Below are 20,237 nucleotides of genomic sequence, written 5' to 3'. Positions count from 1 at the left end.
ATGGAGGCAAATACAGAACATTATTTACAAGAATAAAAAATTAATTTGAGAACATTATTTACAAAAATAAAAACCTCAATTGAGATATTGCACGGTCAACTTATAGAATGTAATTTTGCCACTGTGTAGAAGAGGAAGACGTATGCTACTTGGAGAGGTAATAATAGGAAAAGTGTAAAGTGGAGACAGGCAAAAATAGAAGTACTTCATCTAACATTTATCAGAAGCTATAGAAGAGAAATAGTCTGAAACGATAAACACGTTTTAGCAAAACCCTACAGAGTATTCATACAAGTTAGCTTTAATCATTTATAAACTAAAAATAGTACTAATGGGAATGTACAAAAGATGAAAAACCCAAGACAAAGGAAAATTAAATAAACATTTTATGCAGGATTTATTGCTTAGCAAAAGTAAAACTTAACAAAAAAGGGAAGAAAAAAATATTTAAATCAACATAAATAACCTTAGTGAGGTATATTTAAGCACGAAGCTAGAGAAATAGCAATTGCTGTATGTCGGTCACATCAAATGCAAGAGCAAAAGTGAAACCATTTCTTTACGAATTTGCCTTTTTTGCGGAGGAACTCTTTCGCATCCGGGTCTTGGCGTGATCTCCCGCTCAAGATTTCCTCCAAGAAATCAACTCGAAGATTTTGTCCGTCGGGTCCGTTAAAGTGGTAAAGCTGCGAAAGATACAGTTTTATATAGAACCATATTTCCATAGTTTCAACACCAGCCTTAATTAAAGCATGTTTGCGAATAGAGGTCTTAAGAAAGCTTAAAAGAGACAGTTTGTGCAACGAGAGGGGTGGAAAATATGCTAAGTACAAAGGTAGTCCAACTTACAGGTTTGTTTACTGCAAATGCGTAAAAATGTACAAAGTCAGGAGTGAAAGGGGTGAGGGAGGCGGTGAGATCACTGTCGTTGTCCGACTCCTGACGGGAGCCGGAGGAGCTGTTTGATGTCGGAGTGTGATGGGAGCTATCCGGTGTTTTCTCCTGCCACGCGATGTCGCTTGCGATGCTTTCTAAATTCGCAGCAAAGTAAGCGTGTGATTAAATTGATAGAATATATTGAAGAAAGTTATCGTTCGCTACTCGAATAATGCCCTAGAAAATTTGCAAAATTACAATATAAAATAACCTTGTGTCAAACGCTTTATTGTGTAATTTTGCAAACGTGAAGTTTCTACCTGTGTCACGCACAACAAGTGGCGTTAAAAAAGGTCGATTTCGGAATGAATATATTGAATAATGCCCTTGTAAACTGTCTTTATGCGATTTCTTTTTTTATTAGGCTAGTTTTCTTTCTTCGACTTGCCATTTGTCGTGTTTTACCAAAAAATAAGCTACCGAATTTTTAAATAAATTGCGTTAAAAAAAAGGAAAGCAAACTATTTTTTTTCAGAAATTGTCTCACCACAGCTGGAAGTGATGCTGTCGCCATATTCAATAAGGTCGGGAAGCTTTTTCTTCGAAAGGTTTCGAACAAACACCAGTTTGATGATTCCTTTCATCAGCATATTGCTGCACATTTCCTGGGCTTCCAGTTCAACTGCAATCAACGTGTTTGTCGTTAGAACAACTAAAAATCGCAGGGCGCGCTGCTAACCATTGGGAACAAACCTTCAACCGGATCTAACTTGCGTGAGAGGCTTTTTACTATGGTGAGAAATTGGTGACCAGCGAAAGACTTCTGCTGTCGGTAAAGATATCGCATCAGTGTCGCATCAAATCGGGTGGACAAAGCGTTCTGTGAAGACGCAGGACAGTTTAACAAACAAGCTCATACACACTTCTGGTATATGACAGGTTTTTTACGCAAATTTCTGCTTTCTTTGGGTGGATGGCGCTTAAATAAATATTGATAACAGACTTGTGTGCATACATCTGTGCGGTTGGATTGATATTTAGGTTTCTATGTTGCAGTGTGTCTATTTAAGACCGAAACTCAAACGATAGTCATTACCTTCAAGTCCTCTTCAACGTCATTGTATAGACCGACCACCTGTTTGGTTGGCATGACAAAGAGTTCGAGTACTGACAAGGTGTTTTGCAGGTCTTCCGACAAATCTTCTATCGCGAGTATCTCGAAAGAATTGAAAACTTTAAGCAAGGTTCGGTACGTCATTAAAAGGAAGAAGGCGCGAGACTTTGTAGACTCTCCGAAATCTTTGAGCATTTGGGTTTCTTGCGAAAGTTTCTTGAAAGGAAAATGCAAAATGATTTAAAAAATAAGCAAGGGAGCAAAAATCCACCTAAAACTGTGAAAATTAATGTTCTTCTAAATTTTAAATGTAATACTCATTTCATTTATATCAGTCACATATTTTGGCATTCAGTTAGAACAGTAGTAGTACGCGACGGCATTCCAGGTGGTACACGAGCACCTTTCTGCAAATTGCGGATATAGTGCGAATTTAAAAAATCGTAAGTGATCTCAAAATGTTTGTTACTTCATCCCCTAAGTTAGTCTGTAACACTCAACTAGGTGGTACGCGATGAAATTGTTTGTAACCACGTAACCACAAAAAGGTTGGGAATCACTGAGTTAGATTGTAAATACTTACTGACATAAGCTCCTTCCAGATAGCGTTTTGCACTTGCTTGATGACGGCATGCCCGCAAAACCATTCAGTGATTTTTTGTAAAACCCGGCTCAATAGCGCCACCACAGGCTGGCAGTGCTCTTCGCACGTGACCAAATCGCGGAGGAGGGAGGATCGCTTCAATTTGAGCCGCAAAGCAAATTTGTTGAGCGTCGCATGCAGCAGACTCACCACAGGTTGGGCGATGCGAAATCCCAGCATTCGGAAAAGCGTCTGAGAATCGGTTTTAACTGTTTCCTGAATCGTAATCTGAAACATAAACAACTGTTACCTTCAGAAGTGTCAAGACCAGGATAAAGTTATGGAAAAGTGTAACAAAAAGTGCGTTTGGCGCGAATTGTTCACAAACGTGAATATAAGTGTGCGTGTGGCGCTTTTTACATCGTTCACCACAAAGTACTTCAAATTGAACTTGACGTTGATGGCATTTCATAACGACTAAACATTGTTCTACTCTGCGGTCCGATGTCATGCGATCATTCACTTATCTCGTGACATTTCTGCGGCTTAGTCATAAACACAACGACTGAAGTCCATTAAGTCAAGTGTCGTCGCAATGTGTTTTCTGCTCTGCTGTATTTATAACTTTTATGTACTTTGAACAACCCTAAGTACTACAATGTAACGTATCCCCGTGCAGAAAATTATTCAGGTAAGTTGCCATATAATAAAGATCGCGGGATGCGTGGGTCAAGCTTACCCTCGTGTTGTCCAAAACACCAACCACTGACGAATCGGCGGATGAACATCCCTCAGTGGCGCTGCGTACTCTTAGCGCGGTTCCACCCAACAAACAACGTTCTGGTTCACTCGCCACGCATGTAGCCGATGTCGAGGATCTGTCTCTGTATCTGTCGCGTCCTCTCTTGTAATTTGCGTGGGTGGGCGAGCTTGCGTCTTTCGTAAGTGGAATTCTTCTTTTTCCTTCGTGGTCGTTGTTGTTGTCGTCGCATGAGGCGCCAGAGGGCCCGATTGTGGAAGACGAACGACTTTCCGAACTCACGTTGTTTATCTTTGGCGAGTTTGGGCCGCGGAGTCCTTCACTGGTGTTGCTGCTATCGGAGTCTACGTAATCCTGGAATGCATTTACATAGAGACTGAATAGCAGTTTGTGTTTATAATGTGTTGGACTGTTAGAAACTTTATGGCCATTTTTTGTCCAAAACTCCCCCTGTGGAAAAGTCTGTCAGATAGAAAATTAGTTAGAGGTTAGTTAGTTAACTTTTCATTACCAGGCCAGGGCGTTTGATTTGAATAGACAGAGTAGAACTGCCGTAACCTCTCATCGATGTTCCAGTTGACGAAATCTGGTGGATTTCCAATGCTTTGGAAAGTTGCTCCCAGATTGAATTCAGTCCTTCAGAAATGAGAAAGAGGCTGTTGGACCTGCGAGCCATCTGCAAACAATATCATTTGTTTCGAATTGAGAAACAATCGTATCATTAAAATTATAAAAATTCTGTTGAAATATTTGTTATTCGCACACTCATCCTTTACCGACTCTGATAAGACTTCTTCCGTCTCGCAATATACTAATTTTTTTTATGTATCGCACCAATGTCAGTACCTTGCTGTAAAGGGCGTTCTTTTTCAAAAAACTTTCCGATTTTATTTCCTCGTCGGTGCAAGGAAGATGATTTCCCTTAATCTGGTGGCGACAACAGCTGATAGTTCCATTAACCCTTCTGCAAAAACAAAAACACGTGATGCCACTTTTGAAGTTGGGCAAGCACCGCTGCACAGAAATACAAAAGATCGTTGACGTACCGTGCTTTCAACTCCCTCCGTTTTTTTCTTGTAACAAATTGTGAAACTTTCGATTTTGGGAACTTGCAGAGGTCCAAGTTCAACATGCAATCAGAGTATTGAGCAATAAAGCTGGACATCGCCTGAAACATTTCATATAACAGATGTAACAAGCTAAATACAATAGACAAGCCCCACGAGAAGGGGAGAAGTCGGTGCGACGTACCAGCAGGACCCACAAATACCCAAGACAGCAGGACCCACAATTGTGTGGCCATTACACAATTTCGTTTCAAAAACCGAGAGATTTCTATCGTGAAGACTTCCTCCCCTCCTGCAACGTCGTATGTGATCTCTATGGTCCTCCCAGTGGCACATTTTTTTAAAAATTAACGTAACAACGAAAAATCTTACCGACAAAACCGAAGTGGAAAAGGTTTCTTTGCTGGTGCAAGTAACCTTCCTATCTCTCCATTCGTTGGGGAGTTGATATATCGTTTCGAAGGTTTGTTTCGTAAACTCAATGAACCTTAATATCCAAAACACGGGTTTGTTAATGTTTAATCAACCTCAAAAAAGCTAAATCCTTTTCGACGGTTAAGACTTCGGTGGAAAACAGGAAATTAACCGCACAAGGAAAGAACGTAACTAAGCTTTTTACATGATAATAGATGTTGATAGATCTTAGATTGCTTAAGTATCCGAAATTGCATTTTGCAGGCAAATATGCATATGGCGTGTGGGCCAAGCTAAGTACACATATTTTCGTTTGTGCATGCGCTCGACCTTTGTAGCGAGTTGCAGATGATTGTGGGTGCGTGCATGTTTGCTGTAGGGCGTCCTATTAAAATACCGGGATGCAGTCACAGTCCCTGCGTGATTCAGCAGTTTCGGAAAGGTCATACATAGTTCCCTTACATACAGGGAATAAACAAAATGTATTTGTTGTAATTCAAAAAAAATCAGTACATTGGCAATCCCTTGGACAAAATAGCGATAAAAAATAGCCGTTTGTATTGTCGAATGTACGCTATAACATGCCCAACCAAGTGAATAATGCTGGTTATAACATAACATTGAACTTATTTTTTACAGCACTATGAAGGTCATAAACAAATTTCTGGAACCAACCTCTCGTTCAATAACCGGTGAAATATTAACTTGTTCACCGTAACAACATAAACTTTTAAGAGGGTCGAAAAGCCAATTTACCTACAACGTAGCGCAGCCCACCTGTTCAATGCCACAACTAGGTCAAGCGCGGATCGCGAAAAGCTGAACGAAACGGTTTCGCTCGCCCTAACACCACCAATGGCCGCTGTCCCGTCGGCGATGCATTCACCCGCTTCTGGGATAAACCTCGACTCGCTGAGGAGACCGTGGGTTGATTCGATGGGATGGTGATCGATGATCGTGTTCATTCTAAGTCGTCCCGCATCCTACGTGGGAGTGCAAAGTACATGTGCTAATTATAACATCGACAAACATACAAATCACACGCTCGTTATATGTTAGTTTGAGTTCAATGCCCTACAAATGTTGTTGTTGATTAGGCTTTGCCAGTGAGTATCGCACGCACTGTCTCCGAAAACCAAAACGCTGATGTCAATGCAAGGCTTTGATACTATTTTCCACAACTGTATTTTTATTAAAAATTGTTATAATAAAACAGAAATATCAAAAACAAAAATTTGTGTTATATGCCAGTCCACCAAAAAATGTCCGGACGTTAAAAACGTTCTTTTCAAACGGCTTGTATAGGAAAATTTAGTTAGATAAAAGAGTTGATCAACTACATTTTACCTCGTAGTTTCGCTGATCGACACCGGCAACTGCAGCGTTGCTTGTGTTTGGCTCCTCCACACGAGTAATAACGCAGTCGCTACTGGCGGCGCTGCTCGTTTCCTCATCTGTGACGTTTTGCGTAAAACTATTGGGAATGGGAACGTGGATGAAAACCGATTCGTCGTCTCTAACACATCTCATGATGTGATCTCCTATCATGCTACGGACGAATTGAATCCAAAAGGGAACAAGTTCACAGAAAATGGCTCTCCAAGATCTGTGGACGTCGGCATCTTGTAACTTGTATCCAGTATCGAACACCAATTTCTCAAACATCGCCAATCTGTAATCAAGAAAAAACAGTCCGAGTTGTATAGTGAAGTACATGGGCTAAAATCCCTAATGTTACGAGTTCAATTCAAGTATTGGCCAAAAAAAATGGATTGATTATTTTAAACTGCCACAGAATCGTGGCTTCACCACACCTGGATGCAAGAACAACCGATGCTTGTAAATCCGTTTTATTCCCCAGTTTTTCAGTTTGGAGCTTCGATCTTATCGATTCACCAAGCTGGGCGACGTCGTTGAGAACGCAGTCATACAGCACCCCAGCAGTTAGGAGGTCGATGTTTTGCACGTGCTGCTCAAATATTGACCGATAGTTGCAATCGTTTTGTTGCAGAGTGAAAATGGAATAGTCCACGCTTCGTAGCAGCGTTAAAGTAGGCGATTGACCAAATGCATCGTCGCATCCACAATTTAGGGGTTTGTTGCTATGGTAATCGTATGCGATCGCCCATCTGGTAAAATAAGTTTGGGTTTGGCAGTATGTCGACTTTAGTCTAAATTGCAAACAAAAACACAGTAAAGATTGCCAAAGATATAGTGTTACAATGCTGTTTTGGGTTATTGGGTTCACATTTGGCGTTTGCTTTTTTGTGTATGGAACACTGTATCGTTAAGACCCAAAAAATTTAATACGTACTCGAACCAGCGTTTAACGCAGTCTGGAAAATTGCACTCATGGCTTTCTCCGAACATAGATTGAAACTCGCAACATTTCTCGAGCAACGCGAGGATGGCGGTCAGTTGATCAAGTTCCGGCTTCCATTGTGTTATGAAGTGGCTCAAAAGCTGTTTGATCATCTCGATCATGTGATCTGTAAACGTTAGAGGCGTGCGATCAGGTGTTTCTGCTTTATACATGCACAAGTGCTTGAGTCAACCCCGCCAAAGGTTAGAAATGTTTGTAGTGCTCAAACAGGAACGGGCGATAACATTTTCGGCTCGTGAGTTAGTATATTCTCCTGCGTGTTGCATTTACGGTGCTACAAAGCAAATACCACACTCGTAAAGCTTGGTTATTGCACCATAGTCGATCAATCCAGAAACTTTCATTAGGGTTTTTATTAGTACAGATCATTTGTCATTTAAAAATTGCGTCACATGATCGTTTTTGCAAATGGTGACGCAATGGGGGAAGATTTCGGTCGGGGGTAAAACACAAACCCAAGTTGTCCGTTTTTATTTGACGAGACATTGCAACATTAATTTACCTTGTTGCGTTGGTTGCAAATTTAAACATCAACTTTATAGGGGTGCCAACGCCAGTGGTGCAACCAATATCTTAGACCCAATTAAATTTAATCCTCATGGTATTGTGTACCGATTGTGGTTTCAGAAGTATGGTGCAATAAGCTAAATTCGCACCTGTTAATTCCAACATAGACTCCAACTCGGGGATTAAAATAAAGTTTTCATCGGTTTTCCCAACAAGTATCAGCAAATCTGACATCTAAACAAGCACGTCAGACGTAAACTGATTGAATCAAGTATTTTTTATTCGAAGCATTACCTGACTCTTTAAATCTCGTAGGACCATCAAGTCACCAAACTGCAAAATTTCGTCTTCGCAGCATTCCTTGATGCACTGTAGAAATATCACGTGACGAGTGACCGCAGTAACCCTGTACAGTTGGCTAAATTCCGTCAGCAAACGCTCTGCCTTCGGGGGGAGACTGTTTTTGCCGCGGTGAATGCTTTCCCGTGAAGATGAAGACGAAATGTGGATACGTATTTCGGACATAGCGAGTGATACGCTGTCCGGACGTTCGATATTGCAGCCAGCTTCGTGTTTTAACATCTGTCGTACACATAGGTTTTTTTGTCTTTTTCATAACAATATATGCTTTTATCCATTGAGGCCAAAGCTCTTTTCTTCATAGATTTTGGTTGTAAAGCAAGAAATAAAAAAGTTTTACCTTCAGAAGTAAACTTCTGTAATCATCAACACGATTTCTGGGGGTCCTTAATGTATCATGGACACTTTTGTCTGAAGGAAAATTGTTTCCGAGTAATTTGAACATAGTTGTCTGCTCATCTGAACGCCATTTCTGATAATCATCTTTGGTCTTCAGACAAGAGAAATGTCAAAAAATGTTTTTCCCAAATATGTACACAGCATTTACATCAAAAAATTTACCCGAAAATGCTCAGGTTTGTAATATGGGTTTTCATTTTGTTCTACTTGGCGCAGGTGAATAAACAGTTGAAGCCTTGTGAGGTGGTCAAAACTGCTGTTTGCATCAAGTTCAAACAACATAGACTGATACTGGCGATGCTTGTCTTTTGAAAGGGGATGAAAAACCAATCGAAGGTAATGGCTTAGAATGTCCCTTGTACTCCTAAAAGCATAAAGGAAGCTTAACACTGAAGTAAAGAGATTTTTAAGTGAAGTTATTACCTTAAGCTTCTCTCTTGTAGAGGAATATCTGTAGAGTTTAGGAAACAAAAAAACGGTAAGTTGTTCTCAGATCTTTGAGTTAAACATTTGACTACTTGCCTTCTGTTTTATCAAGACACTTCTTTGCAACAACAGGACTTTGAACACACAGTGAAGAAGCTTTGTAAACATCAAAATCACCTGCAGGAAACCGATGGCTGCTGCGGCGTCGAGTTGATATGCTTGAGGAGGAAATATTGCCTGTAAATACAAACACATAATCATAACAAACACTAACAGACAAAAATAACACTATAAACAATACCTGCACTGCCAAATCCAACAAGATTATCACTGAATACACTGGACACATCACTGAATGAATCCGAATGGTTCCCTTGGACAGAGAGTTTAGCAGGAAGAGAGGCAAAAGACTGGCAATCATAATTTGAAGTCTGGAACTTTAGTGATTCACTGTAACTGGATCTTCCTCTTGCTCCAGGGAAAGTGTTTCCTTTGGTTATGGGTTGGCGAGATGGAGATCTTTGCACTTTTTTGTCTGGGCATTGATGAGGTTTGGCAACACTGTTGTATGTGAGTTGACTGAAATTTGAAAATCATAATCGGTATTTGATGAGTCCACAACGACACTCAATAAAAACAAAAAAATATTTCACCTCATTTCTGAAAATTTTTCTTGAATTTCTTTAGCGCAGGATGATTGACTGAAAAGAATATATGATAAAAACTACCTGATGACCATTTGTAAACACTTTAAATATATTTTTTTTAATGTAGAAGAAATTAAACTTTGTCTTCAATGTCATATTTTTGCACCTGATTAAATTTCCCACTGTGCTGAAACCTTCTTTTGTATCAGCATCAATCAGCATTCCAACCACCTTACAACACAAAATTTGTTCATCCATTGTTTCTTGTTCTTACATCCAGCAATTAGAAAGTTAAACTTTTATGCACGAAAATTTTTTGAACTATGTTATAACTGCAACAGCAAAAAAACAATTTGTTTCACCCATTAAGTAAAGTTAGATAAAGCAAATGACGTTCACCTATTCATTGAACAGAGCGTGCCATTTTAACCTGCAGTCACAGCAATAAAATGCCTTTTTTGCATTTGCGCAGCATTTGTCAACAGTAGTCTGCATTGACGTATGTTACGTCATATACAAAACGTATATTAATGCATCATCATAATCAAGTGAAACCACTTTTTCATAGCACATCATAAATTTGGCGACTACGTTATCTTCGTAAATTTGCATTTATACACTTTGCAAACCTTGCCGGTGTTTACATCAATAATCATCCATGCGAATCCAAAACTGCATGCTTGAATAATCAAACCAATCAAAGTCGTGCATGGCTGAACAGCTGATTCATAAAGTATTTGTGATTGTCTTTACGGTACTTTATTTTTTATGAATTTTGGTACCGCTATTACAAAGCAAACTGATGGTACAGTGTAAATGCAGTAAACTTCAGCATCAATAAGCTTTATAGATTAAAGATGTCTTCCCAAAATGTCCCTGGAAAATGTGGCTACCCAGTAATTGGAGAAACATCAGTGGAATTCTACAGGTATGCCACACTACTAACTTGTTTACCATTGTGTAAATAAACGTATTATTCCAAAATGTCGTAGAGATCCTGTGAAATACGTGTGTAGCCGAAATTCACACCATGATTCTCAAATATTCCTTGTTCGCCTTTTTAACAACCCCACAATTATTGTTTCCTCACCATGGTTGGTCAAAGAGTTACTGACAGGTAAGTGTTTAAAACGTTTGCTTGAGTGTCAACAAAATTTCTTGCCATAATAATAATAATTCCACACTAACTTGAAAAAATACCATTACCACTCCACCCATTAGCACTGATGGGACCTGATAAGTTATTGTCGTATCAACAATATAGGCCATGTTTGCCTAACACAAAGCAGATGATTTATAAAGTATGGTATGTAATGTCAACATACTCTGTAAATTAAGTTGTACATGTTCCATTAAGAACAACATAAGCGACGCTGTCGACTTACGTCTGCAATTAAGTTAATCTCTTAGTGGATAAAATTTCACGTCCTTATGTTTTTAACAAGTTTATATCTAAAATTTTAACTACAATCTGTAGACAGTAGTGACATGTCCCATAAAAAGTAATACTACTAACTCTTGCTATTTGCTAAACTGTTGGTGCCATCTTTCTGCCTTTTGTTTCAAGAAAAATATTTTGTCATTATTGAATAACACTATTGGTGTGTTGATGTTTTAGAGAAATTTGGTGATTTTGGATTTGGTTATAAAGCATTTCTGCATCGAATTTATGGAGACAACATCTTGTTTGAAGATGAGATACAAGCACAACATTTACGTTCACTTTTTCAACCTTTATTTCATGATTCTGCCAAATACCAGGACAATTTAAACAGGTAACAAATTGCATAAAAATACCTGTCTGATAAATATATATATTGTAACACATTAGTATGTTTGACATCTGTCGATTAAATTGTGCTGCAAATGTCAAAGGTTTTGGACTTAACCTGTGGTCTTTGATTTTGCAGTGTCATTAATCCATTCATATCATCGTTAAGAAACAGGTTAGTCAATGCATCATGGTTTGGAATATGCATGTTGAATGTTTTATTAATGAGCTCGCTTGTAATTTTTCGTCCAAGGGAAGATCCGGTTTCAATCTATGAAGAAATCAAGCTTATGATGACAAAAATGTGTTTACAGCTGTTTCTTGGGCTTGATGCTTCAACACCTGATGAAATTGTTGAAACACTTCCAGAACTTGCAACTAAGCATTGGCATGGTGCGAAACACATTTTTATTTTTTATATTTCACTTTATGTACAAACTTCTCATTGGTTGCAACCTATTGATGACTTTTAGTTTCACTAATATACACCCCCGATACATTATTGAAAATAATGCAAAATGTTAATTCACAACCGCTGTTTGCCAAAAATGTGTATTTTTAAAGGTATCATATCAGTTCCTGTCAGTTTTCGAATTCCAATGTCTGGTCCTTCTGGTTATAATCAAGCACTTCAAGCAAAAGAGAAGTTGCTCGCCATCATAAGAAATGTGATATCACAGACTACTGCACATACAGGTATGGTTGCAAGATGAAATGGGGTCAAACCAAACACACAATACATGCATAAATTGTATTTAAGCATATATTCCATATTCTGTATTTCCGATCTTGCAAAACAAAATTTAAAAAATTATTTTGCCATAAAACACTATAAACTAAATAAAGTGTGACTTTTAAAAACACTTCTATATCATTGCCCCGCCAAGAACAGCTGTAGCGTGTACCACTTTAGATTTTAATTCAGGAAGTCCAAATGTTTAAAACATGAAATGGAATGTTTAAAATTATGTGCTATATAGGTTAGGAACAACAGACTCTGTTTCATATTACAGTGGTTTATTGTGCCACCCACACACACTGCTTCCTTTCACGTCTGGCTAAAGAGTCATTAGGAAGGGCATTGTCTCAGCTTGTTTATGGCAAAATTAAGTCAGTAATCACCCAGCAATTCTTCCTTGGAACATAATCATGTGACAATCAATTTTTAGCGGTTTTTCAGACTTATCAATCATAAAATAAAGGTCCCCTAATTGGTAATGTATGGCTTAGCACTTCTATGATCATTATTGTTTAACTTGTACACCTGGCTTGTTTTCCAGCGTTTTCGTGGTTTTAGCATCAGCACATCTCATTTTTAAATCAAGATCTTTCTCACAGATTGCCCGAGCATTTTGGGCGAAATGAAATCGCTCAATTTTCCAAATCACAAAACAGTCGAACAACATCTTCTCATGTTCGTCTCAGCGCTCATTCCGAAGGCGTTCGCCTCCATTCTCACATCATTCGTAATCGTCATGTCGGGCAGCAACAAGGTATCACTAGGTCTATATGGGCACCGAATCACATTACAGTAAAGGGGCATTACTGGTATGGGTATGTAGGCGCTCTGGGGTCCCACAAAAATCTTACTATGTAAAAAAATAACTTTCGAACTTGAAATAAATGGGCTACGGACAGTGTCACTGTTTCGACCTATTACTATCTTCAGTGCAGTTGGGTGGACAAAGACGGCTCCTTTATCACTATTTACTAAATAAATAAAAGTGTTCTTCAATAAAGTAACAAGTTTCGGTTCGATGTCAGTTGATATGATTGAAAAAATCAATTTTGTACACTTTCCATAAACGTGATCAGTGCCATTCGAAAAAAATAAAGTTTATTTTTAAATCAAATCATAGGACCGTTGAAGGGTTAGTTCATATATATCCTCACGACGCGAGCTTATTTTTGGTGTTCCTGTCATTCCTTAGCCACAAAACGTCAATCTTTGCGGTGCACTAAATCTGCTGCACGTTTGTCGGTGGCGAAAATTGAGCGGTTGCAGTTAGGCTTGTGGTAGTGACTCCACCTTGTAAGTGTTAACAGTGTGAATATCGGATTTTTTTGCAGCGCGCTTGGAGAGAACGTGCCCGCAAAGAGGATGGCTTCCTGGAAGACGTGCTGCTGGAAGTTCAACGCTTGTGGCCTCCTTTCTTTGGCGGTCGAAGACTGGCCCTAAAAACCACAAAATTGGGGAACTACAAGATCCCAAAGGTATCAACGGGCCATTGTTTTCCGAACAAGTAGACATCTTAATTTGTACAAATGTTACAAAATTGGGCAATTTTCATGCACTGGATTATTTAATTGCGAAGCGTTTTATCGACAATATGCGTATTGTTCAGCTTCTAATTGTCAATGTCAAAACAATGGACTTTCAGTCGGTGAATTAATTTCGAACACGTTTCTGACACTGGGTGACGCTTGTGTGCCAGGAAGCGGACTTGCGGTTAATTCGTGACGTCATACCGGTCTGAGATATGCGACCAATTCTGAACAATATAGGAAGATCAATCTTCACAGTAACGCGCTTTAAATTGCCGCCTGCCGCCGCCGCTACGCTGACGAATTGAATTTGGCGGTAATTGGGGGTGATGTCAGCCCTCGCCGAACGATGAAAGTCGCGCTTTGTCCGACGGCGTGAGAAGTTAGATCGACCCGATGTCGGGGTAGCAGTGCTTTCCCTTCGATCGTCAGTCAACCGATTGCCACGTTTGCATGTAAATTGGGCGGGTGCTCCATTTCCGAGAAACAGCGGTATATATTGATAATAAATATTAAACGAGCTTAGATATATCCATAAATGGTTCGCAGTATCACACACTTATACCCAATGCCATTCACAATATTATGAAATTTAATATAAATTAGTGACGTGTTAGAGATAAGGGGTTTAAATAAGGTGTGGTCGACAGTTCCTAATTAAGTTCCACCATTTCAAATCGTTTGCTGCACATCTACCTCAAAATCTAGGAAAAGCGAAAATATGTACCTTTAGGCAATCCCATCGAGTGGTTGATTTTCCTTTATTGCTTCCTGCTCGGTATTAAAATTTTTGGCTTTTGTTTGTGGGCCTGACAAACAGCTCGCGTTTCAATCGTTTTGCCGCGCCGTAATTGCACCTGACATAGCCCGGCGGTTGCCAAACTTTTAGGAACCGCTTCGTCTGGCGGATCGTGATCCAAAATCTGCTAAAACATCGATTGAAATCCCGATCGGCGGGTGCCGGCTCACAACCCAAACAAGGACCGCCGCCATTTTTTGTCAACACCGAGGCGTAAATAATTGAAATCGTGGGCATGGCTGTCAAAGATTTCGAAAGACGCGTTTCATTAGCGCTGATGTCTAACATTTTAAGCCGGGCGATTGTTTAGAAATTTCGCCGTACTCTGGCCAAACGCTGACGGGTGAACAATACGCGGTTTTTGATTTAGTGATAATCCGACGCATTTGCGATTATCATTTCTGCTGGCTTCTGAGAGGAGGAACGAAACCTGTTTTGAAAGGTCCGCGAATCAGCTTTGCGGATGTTGCCCTCCGTAATCCAACTTGTGTTTGGACACGATTTTTCTACTCAATTCCATGTTTCTCCCTATGTACGTGACTGTGGTGGGAAAAAGAAAACGACTCGACATAAACAATCCTCTAATCCGTCGTAACGCCACTGTTCACTACAAAAAAAGACTGCCACCTTTTTTGGAAACATCAATCCGCCTACTTATATATACCAACTAGGTGTGCACCGCACGCCTATTGTAATGCGCGTGGAAATTAACGGTAGCTGTTGTTTGCAGGATTACGCCGTCGTGTACGCCGCCCATGTCGCCCACCGTGACCCGGAGGTCTTCCCGCGACCCGAAGAGTTTCTACCTGATCGCTGGCAAACCTGGTAACCACATGCATGTTTGTCTGCTCACATTTCTAAGATACTTGACTCACACGTGGGTAAAAGCAGATGCGACGTAAATAGTTCCTGTCACGCCCACTTTAATTGACGGCTAAATGTGTGTCGTTGCTCAAATTTCAAATGAAACTTGTTTCTATATAAAACAAACGTGTGTTACCGTGGACTATTCTCACTATTCCACTATATATTTTTTTTCCTGCGTGAGTAAGATTTATTTAAAGTTCGATGTAATGGAATTACATTACCACTGGCGTCACATTTTGTAAAAAAACTTTTTAGCTTACTCGTGTGATTCTTTTTTAGTTTTGACCAATCGCTTTTAACTTCAAAACTTGACACCTTAATATGATAGTAGTAAGTTTTTCGGCTTCTCGCATGAGATCAAATCTGCATTTGATTCCGGGCCAAAGCCAACACCTTGCCGCGCGCACTCGAATTACAAGGGGCCGTTGTGTGCTTGCCGGGACCCGGGGACAAAAAATTCCGCCTTTGCGCCACTAATTTGGTGTTAACTGTACATTTATATATTTAAATATACACGAAAGCCCGTCGCTATATCGAGACCATTTTCAACGGGACTTATGTCATGCTCAGCAATATCGTGAAACGAAGAAAAACTTTCAATTACACGGAGGCTCGAAAAACACGGATCACTGCAGATCGATAAACACAACCATTTAACATTGGGCGCTGGGAGATTTTGCTGCGGTGTAGTTGCCCAATGTCGGAGTCACCCTTCACTCCAGCGGTGACGTCACCGGTTGCAGGCTGCGGCCTCGATTTACATCTCAGACATCAAATATTCATCGAGCCGGTGACACGTCCGTCACCTTGCGATCTGTCACGCGCTAATGACATCCGTTTTGCTGTTACTTTTCGCAAAGCCCCGGAAGTGTGGTGGGACGAGGGAGCTCCCTTCCGATACTAAACCGATATCTCGAATTACTCCGATCTTTGCGAGTCATAACATCGATTAAGCTGTTTGTTTATACGGCAAATCTTTTCCCTCTTCTCACAACACACGTAAACGTACGTCCCGACAGGAAAACAAGTCGGAATGTATCTGACTTATTTCCTGAGTTATTTCCATTTGTTTAAGAACTGTCTGTGTCGGTGATATAATTACGGCTTAGGTGTCATGGTCATCGTTACTGCCTTGGGACTATTTTAGTCTTCAAATTCTCGCGATCAAGGCCACATGCTGATTAATTTATGTCTACTGGTTGACTTACCCCGAAATTACAAAGTTGACTGAAAGACTATTTTTTTTCGCACGTTGAAATCCAAGGAGCCGTCGTTTTCATTACCAGCTGTTATACCTAATTAAGTTATTTAAACCCCTTACAATGAATTGTGATGAATGCAATGCAATTATAGCCGAAAGTTACAAGATACGTTTTTAATAATATTGTTTTTACAAAATATTGACGCATTTTCGCACATTGAATAATTCGCAACCGCATGACTTACATTGCTGCGGGGCTACGACGATGCGTATGTTCTGAGGTGGCGGTGGTGAACTCTTTCTGCGAAGCGAAGTGACTCAATTTCGCCTCATTGTGGTTTTGTTAAAGAGAAACGAGTTGCAGGACCTTATGTAGCGGTCTCCGGTATATTTTGCGCGGTTGCGGGTGATGGGCAAGATGAAAGACATTGCTGAAAACAAAGGACCCGTGCCAGGCTGTGACTTTATCGCCGTAATCATCGCTGGGCATTTTGTTTGCGTGTTTGGGTACACGCAGTGCACAGAAAACACCTCGTGCAGCTCAGGACTCGCTCCTAAAGCTCCGTTCGCTTGTGGCTAGTCATTGCGGCTTGGCAATCGAACGTGTTGGTTGTGTATGATATCCATGTAACCGCGTACTTACTTGACATGCAGGAACGTGGAACATCGCGATCTTATTTTCTGTTTCGGTGGCGGACCGCGTTGCTGCATTGGTCGGAGGTTTATCTGCCAAATACTGCGCGACGTTGCCAAGCATCTGTTGCTCGCCTACGACTGGGAGCTAATTCCTCCCGACCAGGACTTGACTTACAAGTACTTGCCCGTCGCCCGGCCAGCTAAGCCGACCTCGGTCAAGTTCATACCGTTTACTGAGGGTTGAACCAAACCTTTACATCGTGCCGCGGTATATGGTACAGTCTACTAACATTGTGTTTATGTTTTGACGAAATTTTTCTTTTTCTTCGACCACCAGTACATATGCACAGCACCTATATTACCGCCAAGTGGATTTTTCATATTCCGTCCGTCATTTTAACGTGGACCCGATATTTCCCGTTGCTTGAACCTCGACTTATTGCGGTCCGGAACCGTTTCACCTCGCCCGCGGTTTCATAATGTCTTTAATCCGGCGACGCGTTCTAAACCAACAGTCCGCGGTGCAAAGATGTTATCGACTTTATCTGCCGTCAATCTTAGCAACGTATGCAGGACTCGCGCCGCTTGTCGCCCACGTGCATGGATTACACGATCAAACTTAGCAAGAAGTTAATTCCTCTTTGAAACAAGAATCAAAATGCTGAGCGAAAGCTTTTCCGTTCCATAAAAAATTCGCTGTGACTCACACTGTATGCTTTCGCTTCAAGGCCGACCGTTTTCTCTCGCCGGGCAAATCGAATGCATCAACGTTTAGTGACTAAGCGAATCTGAATCTAACGGCATGCCGTTTAAAGCGCCGGCACCTATTTCTGTCATAAACGGAATTATTTTTAACTCGCCCGTCAACTTTACCCGGTTTAAACTTGACGTGTTGGTGACTTTTAACTTGTTTTACGCAACAAACTGAAATGAATCTTAATCGCGCGATGATTTGTTCGGTGGCAAGTCAGCTTTTTTGGTCCGGTGTCGGGCGGGGATCGCGCCAAAGATTTTGCCGATTCGAAATCGCGCTTACGGCCACGGATGTCCCCGGTCGTTGTCGATTCGGTCAGCGCATATTTACGACATCCAACACGCACGAAAAGTGTCACAAAGATATGCTACTTATACTGCGCGTAGGGGTCGCCAAATGTGATTTCCCCACACAACATTTATAATGGGACGTTTATACGCTTCGTCAGCGTTTAGGCTGCCAACACATCAAGAGGTAGAAAAGGATTTTTTTTTACTAAAATGTGGACGAAGAACAAATCCCTGGCCGAAAAACACGAGCTTGTATGTTGAAACTTTTACCTTTCCATCAGCCCAAATTGTAATGCGAAAGTAATTGAATTGGTTATTGGTCAATTAAAGTTATAAACAGTATAGGGTTTAAATTTTTTCAACGGACATTACTAAATCTAGTCTAAATTTTTGAGTTCACGTATTTCACTAACTCCGGTGCGCACGAGACGTTTGAATCCTGGAAAGCGCGGTCCCAGTCTTCAAACAGGCGACAATACTCGACCTCGGTGTCGCGACCTTCCAAAATTGTCACTTTGCACCGATTGGCAAAGTGCTTGCCTGGTGTCCGCCCTTTCACCGCGATTTTCCAGCTCGATTGGCGACGCGCGCCGCCCGGTTGAAACGAGGGTCACTCGCTTTGATGGTCGCTTGTTTTTCAATTTCGTGGATTCCATGTTGCGCGGGAATGATTGTCACCGACCAACGTAACACGTCAATGTGGCTTTGGCGAGAATAACAACCGCGACGTGTATATTTTGCTCAATCTTTGTATATTTTGCTTTTCACCCGATGATGATTCTTGTTTGTACTGTACACGGATTCGCACAAAGGCTAAGTCTCGTGATACAAGATTTAGCGGCTGATTTTCACTGCCTAGCACCGCAGACTATTGTTTTTTTCTGCGACGTCGCCTTATAGAGTAATGTGTTCTTCAGCTTATCGATGCAAACATATTTACGCTGACGTGTAACAGAGCAGATGTTGCCGTCGTATTATTCATACCAACACCTGTGCGTTGCGATGTTAATCACCGTACCCAAGTCTTCAATTTCCACATCGCCCTTTTTTCCTTTTCTTGTCGCCCTATTAGCGTGCAACCGTCCCTTTGCATATAAGTCTGTGGTTTAGCATGCAACGCGCTCGCGATGTTCCGACAGGAAGCTTGTTATGCATAGCATTGGGAAGCACTTTTTACACTGATAAGTTGCAACATTTCACCTCAAAACTCTCATTTAAGTGTCTGCGCCGATCGCGTACGCTCTAGCGTTTTAATATTACTTCTGTGTTTTTGTGTGTTGCGCATCTTGACCAACTTCAAGTGATTATTTTTAATGTGTGATGCAACGATAGAGTAGTGTTCAAATCGTCAATATTTTTATTACCATTTACTCGTAATTATAATGATTTTTGTCAGCAATGCTTAACAAAACCTTGCCTCACATATCGTGAGATATTTCGAGCGTCTCCAACATTGCCGCATTGCAACCCTTGCATCCCGCGGCACGTTGTAGAACGAACAAAGCGTGTTATGTCGCAAAGCAGTGTTATTTACTGACGCAATTACGTCGGCTTGCGTCCTTTCGGTTGGCGGTCACGCTTGCCTTTGTTTCTTGAACATCTTGACGCACGCAGCGACGTAAATAATTTGCGTCGGCCTCGTTCACTGCTGATTGGATCGAATTAGTCCATGCCGGCGCACGTTTTAATTTGCGCCTGTACGCTTGCCAATAATGGTTACATTATCCGAGGGTGATTTATTTAAGGTTTACGGCGGAAGGGAAGGAGGATCTGCTCTGTTTCTGGCTTCTATGCAAACTTGGTGAAAGCGTACGCACGCCCTTGCGTAAGTTGGGGCAGGGACGATTTTGCGTGCTCACGCATTCGTCAAGTTTTTATTTGCGTCAAGTTTTAAATGTCAAATAAACACGAACGACAAGCTTTGGGTCTATTTTTGACCTGTTTTCGTTGTGATATTGCAGTGCAGCCAGATTTTTGCAAATGAAAGCGTCACAAGTACCGCACGGTAGCCTTACTATTAATTACCCATCGTTTTTCAAACTCGAAGCTGATTGGCTGCTTCACGGATTTTACGCATTTGACGTTTAACGCAATGTGGAGTGCGTCAGGAGGATAAGG

At 40.9% G+C, this 20,237-nt stretch overlaps 2 protein-coding genes across 2 annotated transcripts; one reads left to right on the top strand and one right to left on the bottom strand.

Annotated features, from left to right (window-relative positions):
- Positions 1–4: 4 nt before the first annotated feature.
- On the bottom strand, positions 5–9,800 carry LOC145902308 (uncharacterized). Its single transcript, XM_082990234.1, has 24 exons — positions 9,703–9,800; positions 9,543–9,590; positions 9,191–9,468; positions 8,986–9,126; positions 8,887–8,920; positions 8,626–8,827; positions 8,405–8,554; positions 7,999–8,286; positions 7,854–7,938; positions 7,129–7,303; positions 6,629–6,943; positions 6,162–6,486; positions 5,592–5,797; positions 4,773–4,887; positions 4,380–4,501; positions 4,180–4,297; positions 3,845–4,009; positions 3,313–3,687; positions 2,574–2,861; positions 1,973–2,206; positions 1,630–1,756; positions 1,424–1,558; positions 850–1,031; positions 5–686 (listed from the first exon to the last, which is right to left on the bottom strand). The coding sequence occupies exons 1-24, from the start codon at positions 9,792–9,794 to the stop codon at positions 528–530; spliced, it is 4,359 nt and encodes a 1,452-aa protein (XP_082846360.1). The 5' UTR covers positions 9,795–9,800; the 3' UTR covers positions 5–527.
- Positions 9,801–10,279: 479 nt separating this feature from the next.
- On the top strand, positions 10,280–19,973 carry LOC145902286 (cytochrome P450 26A1-like). Its single transcript, XM_082990206.1, has 10 exons — positions 10,280–10,464; positions 10,529–10,653; positions 11,155–11,311; positions 11,447–11,482; positions 11,561–11,700; positions 11,872–12,003; positions 12,646–12,800; positions 13,378–13,521; positions 15,102–15,196; positions 17,094–19,973. Exons 1-10 carry the CDS (start codon positions 10,394–10,396, stop codon positions 17,317–17,319), a joined length of 1,281 nt encoding a protein of 426 aa, XP_082846332.1. The 5' UTR covers positions 10,280–10,393; the 3' UTR covers positions 17,320–19,973.
- Positions 19,974–20,237: the final 264 nt, after the last annotated feature.

Source organism: Ascidia mentula, chromosome 5, assembly GCF_947561715.1.
Source record: "Ascidia mentula chromosome 5, kaAscMent1.1, whole genome shotgun sequence".
Taxonomy (NCBI): Eukaryota; Metazoa; Chordata; class Ascidiacea; order Phlebobranchia; family Ascidiidae; genus Ascidia; species Ascidia mentula.
The sequence above is the reverse complement of the archived record's forward strand: the minus strand, read 5'-3'. Positions and strand labels throughout refer to the sequence as shown.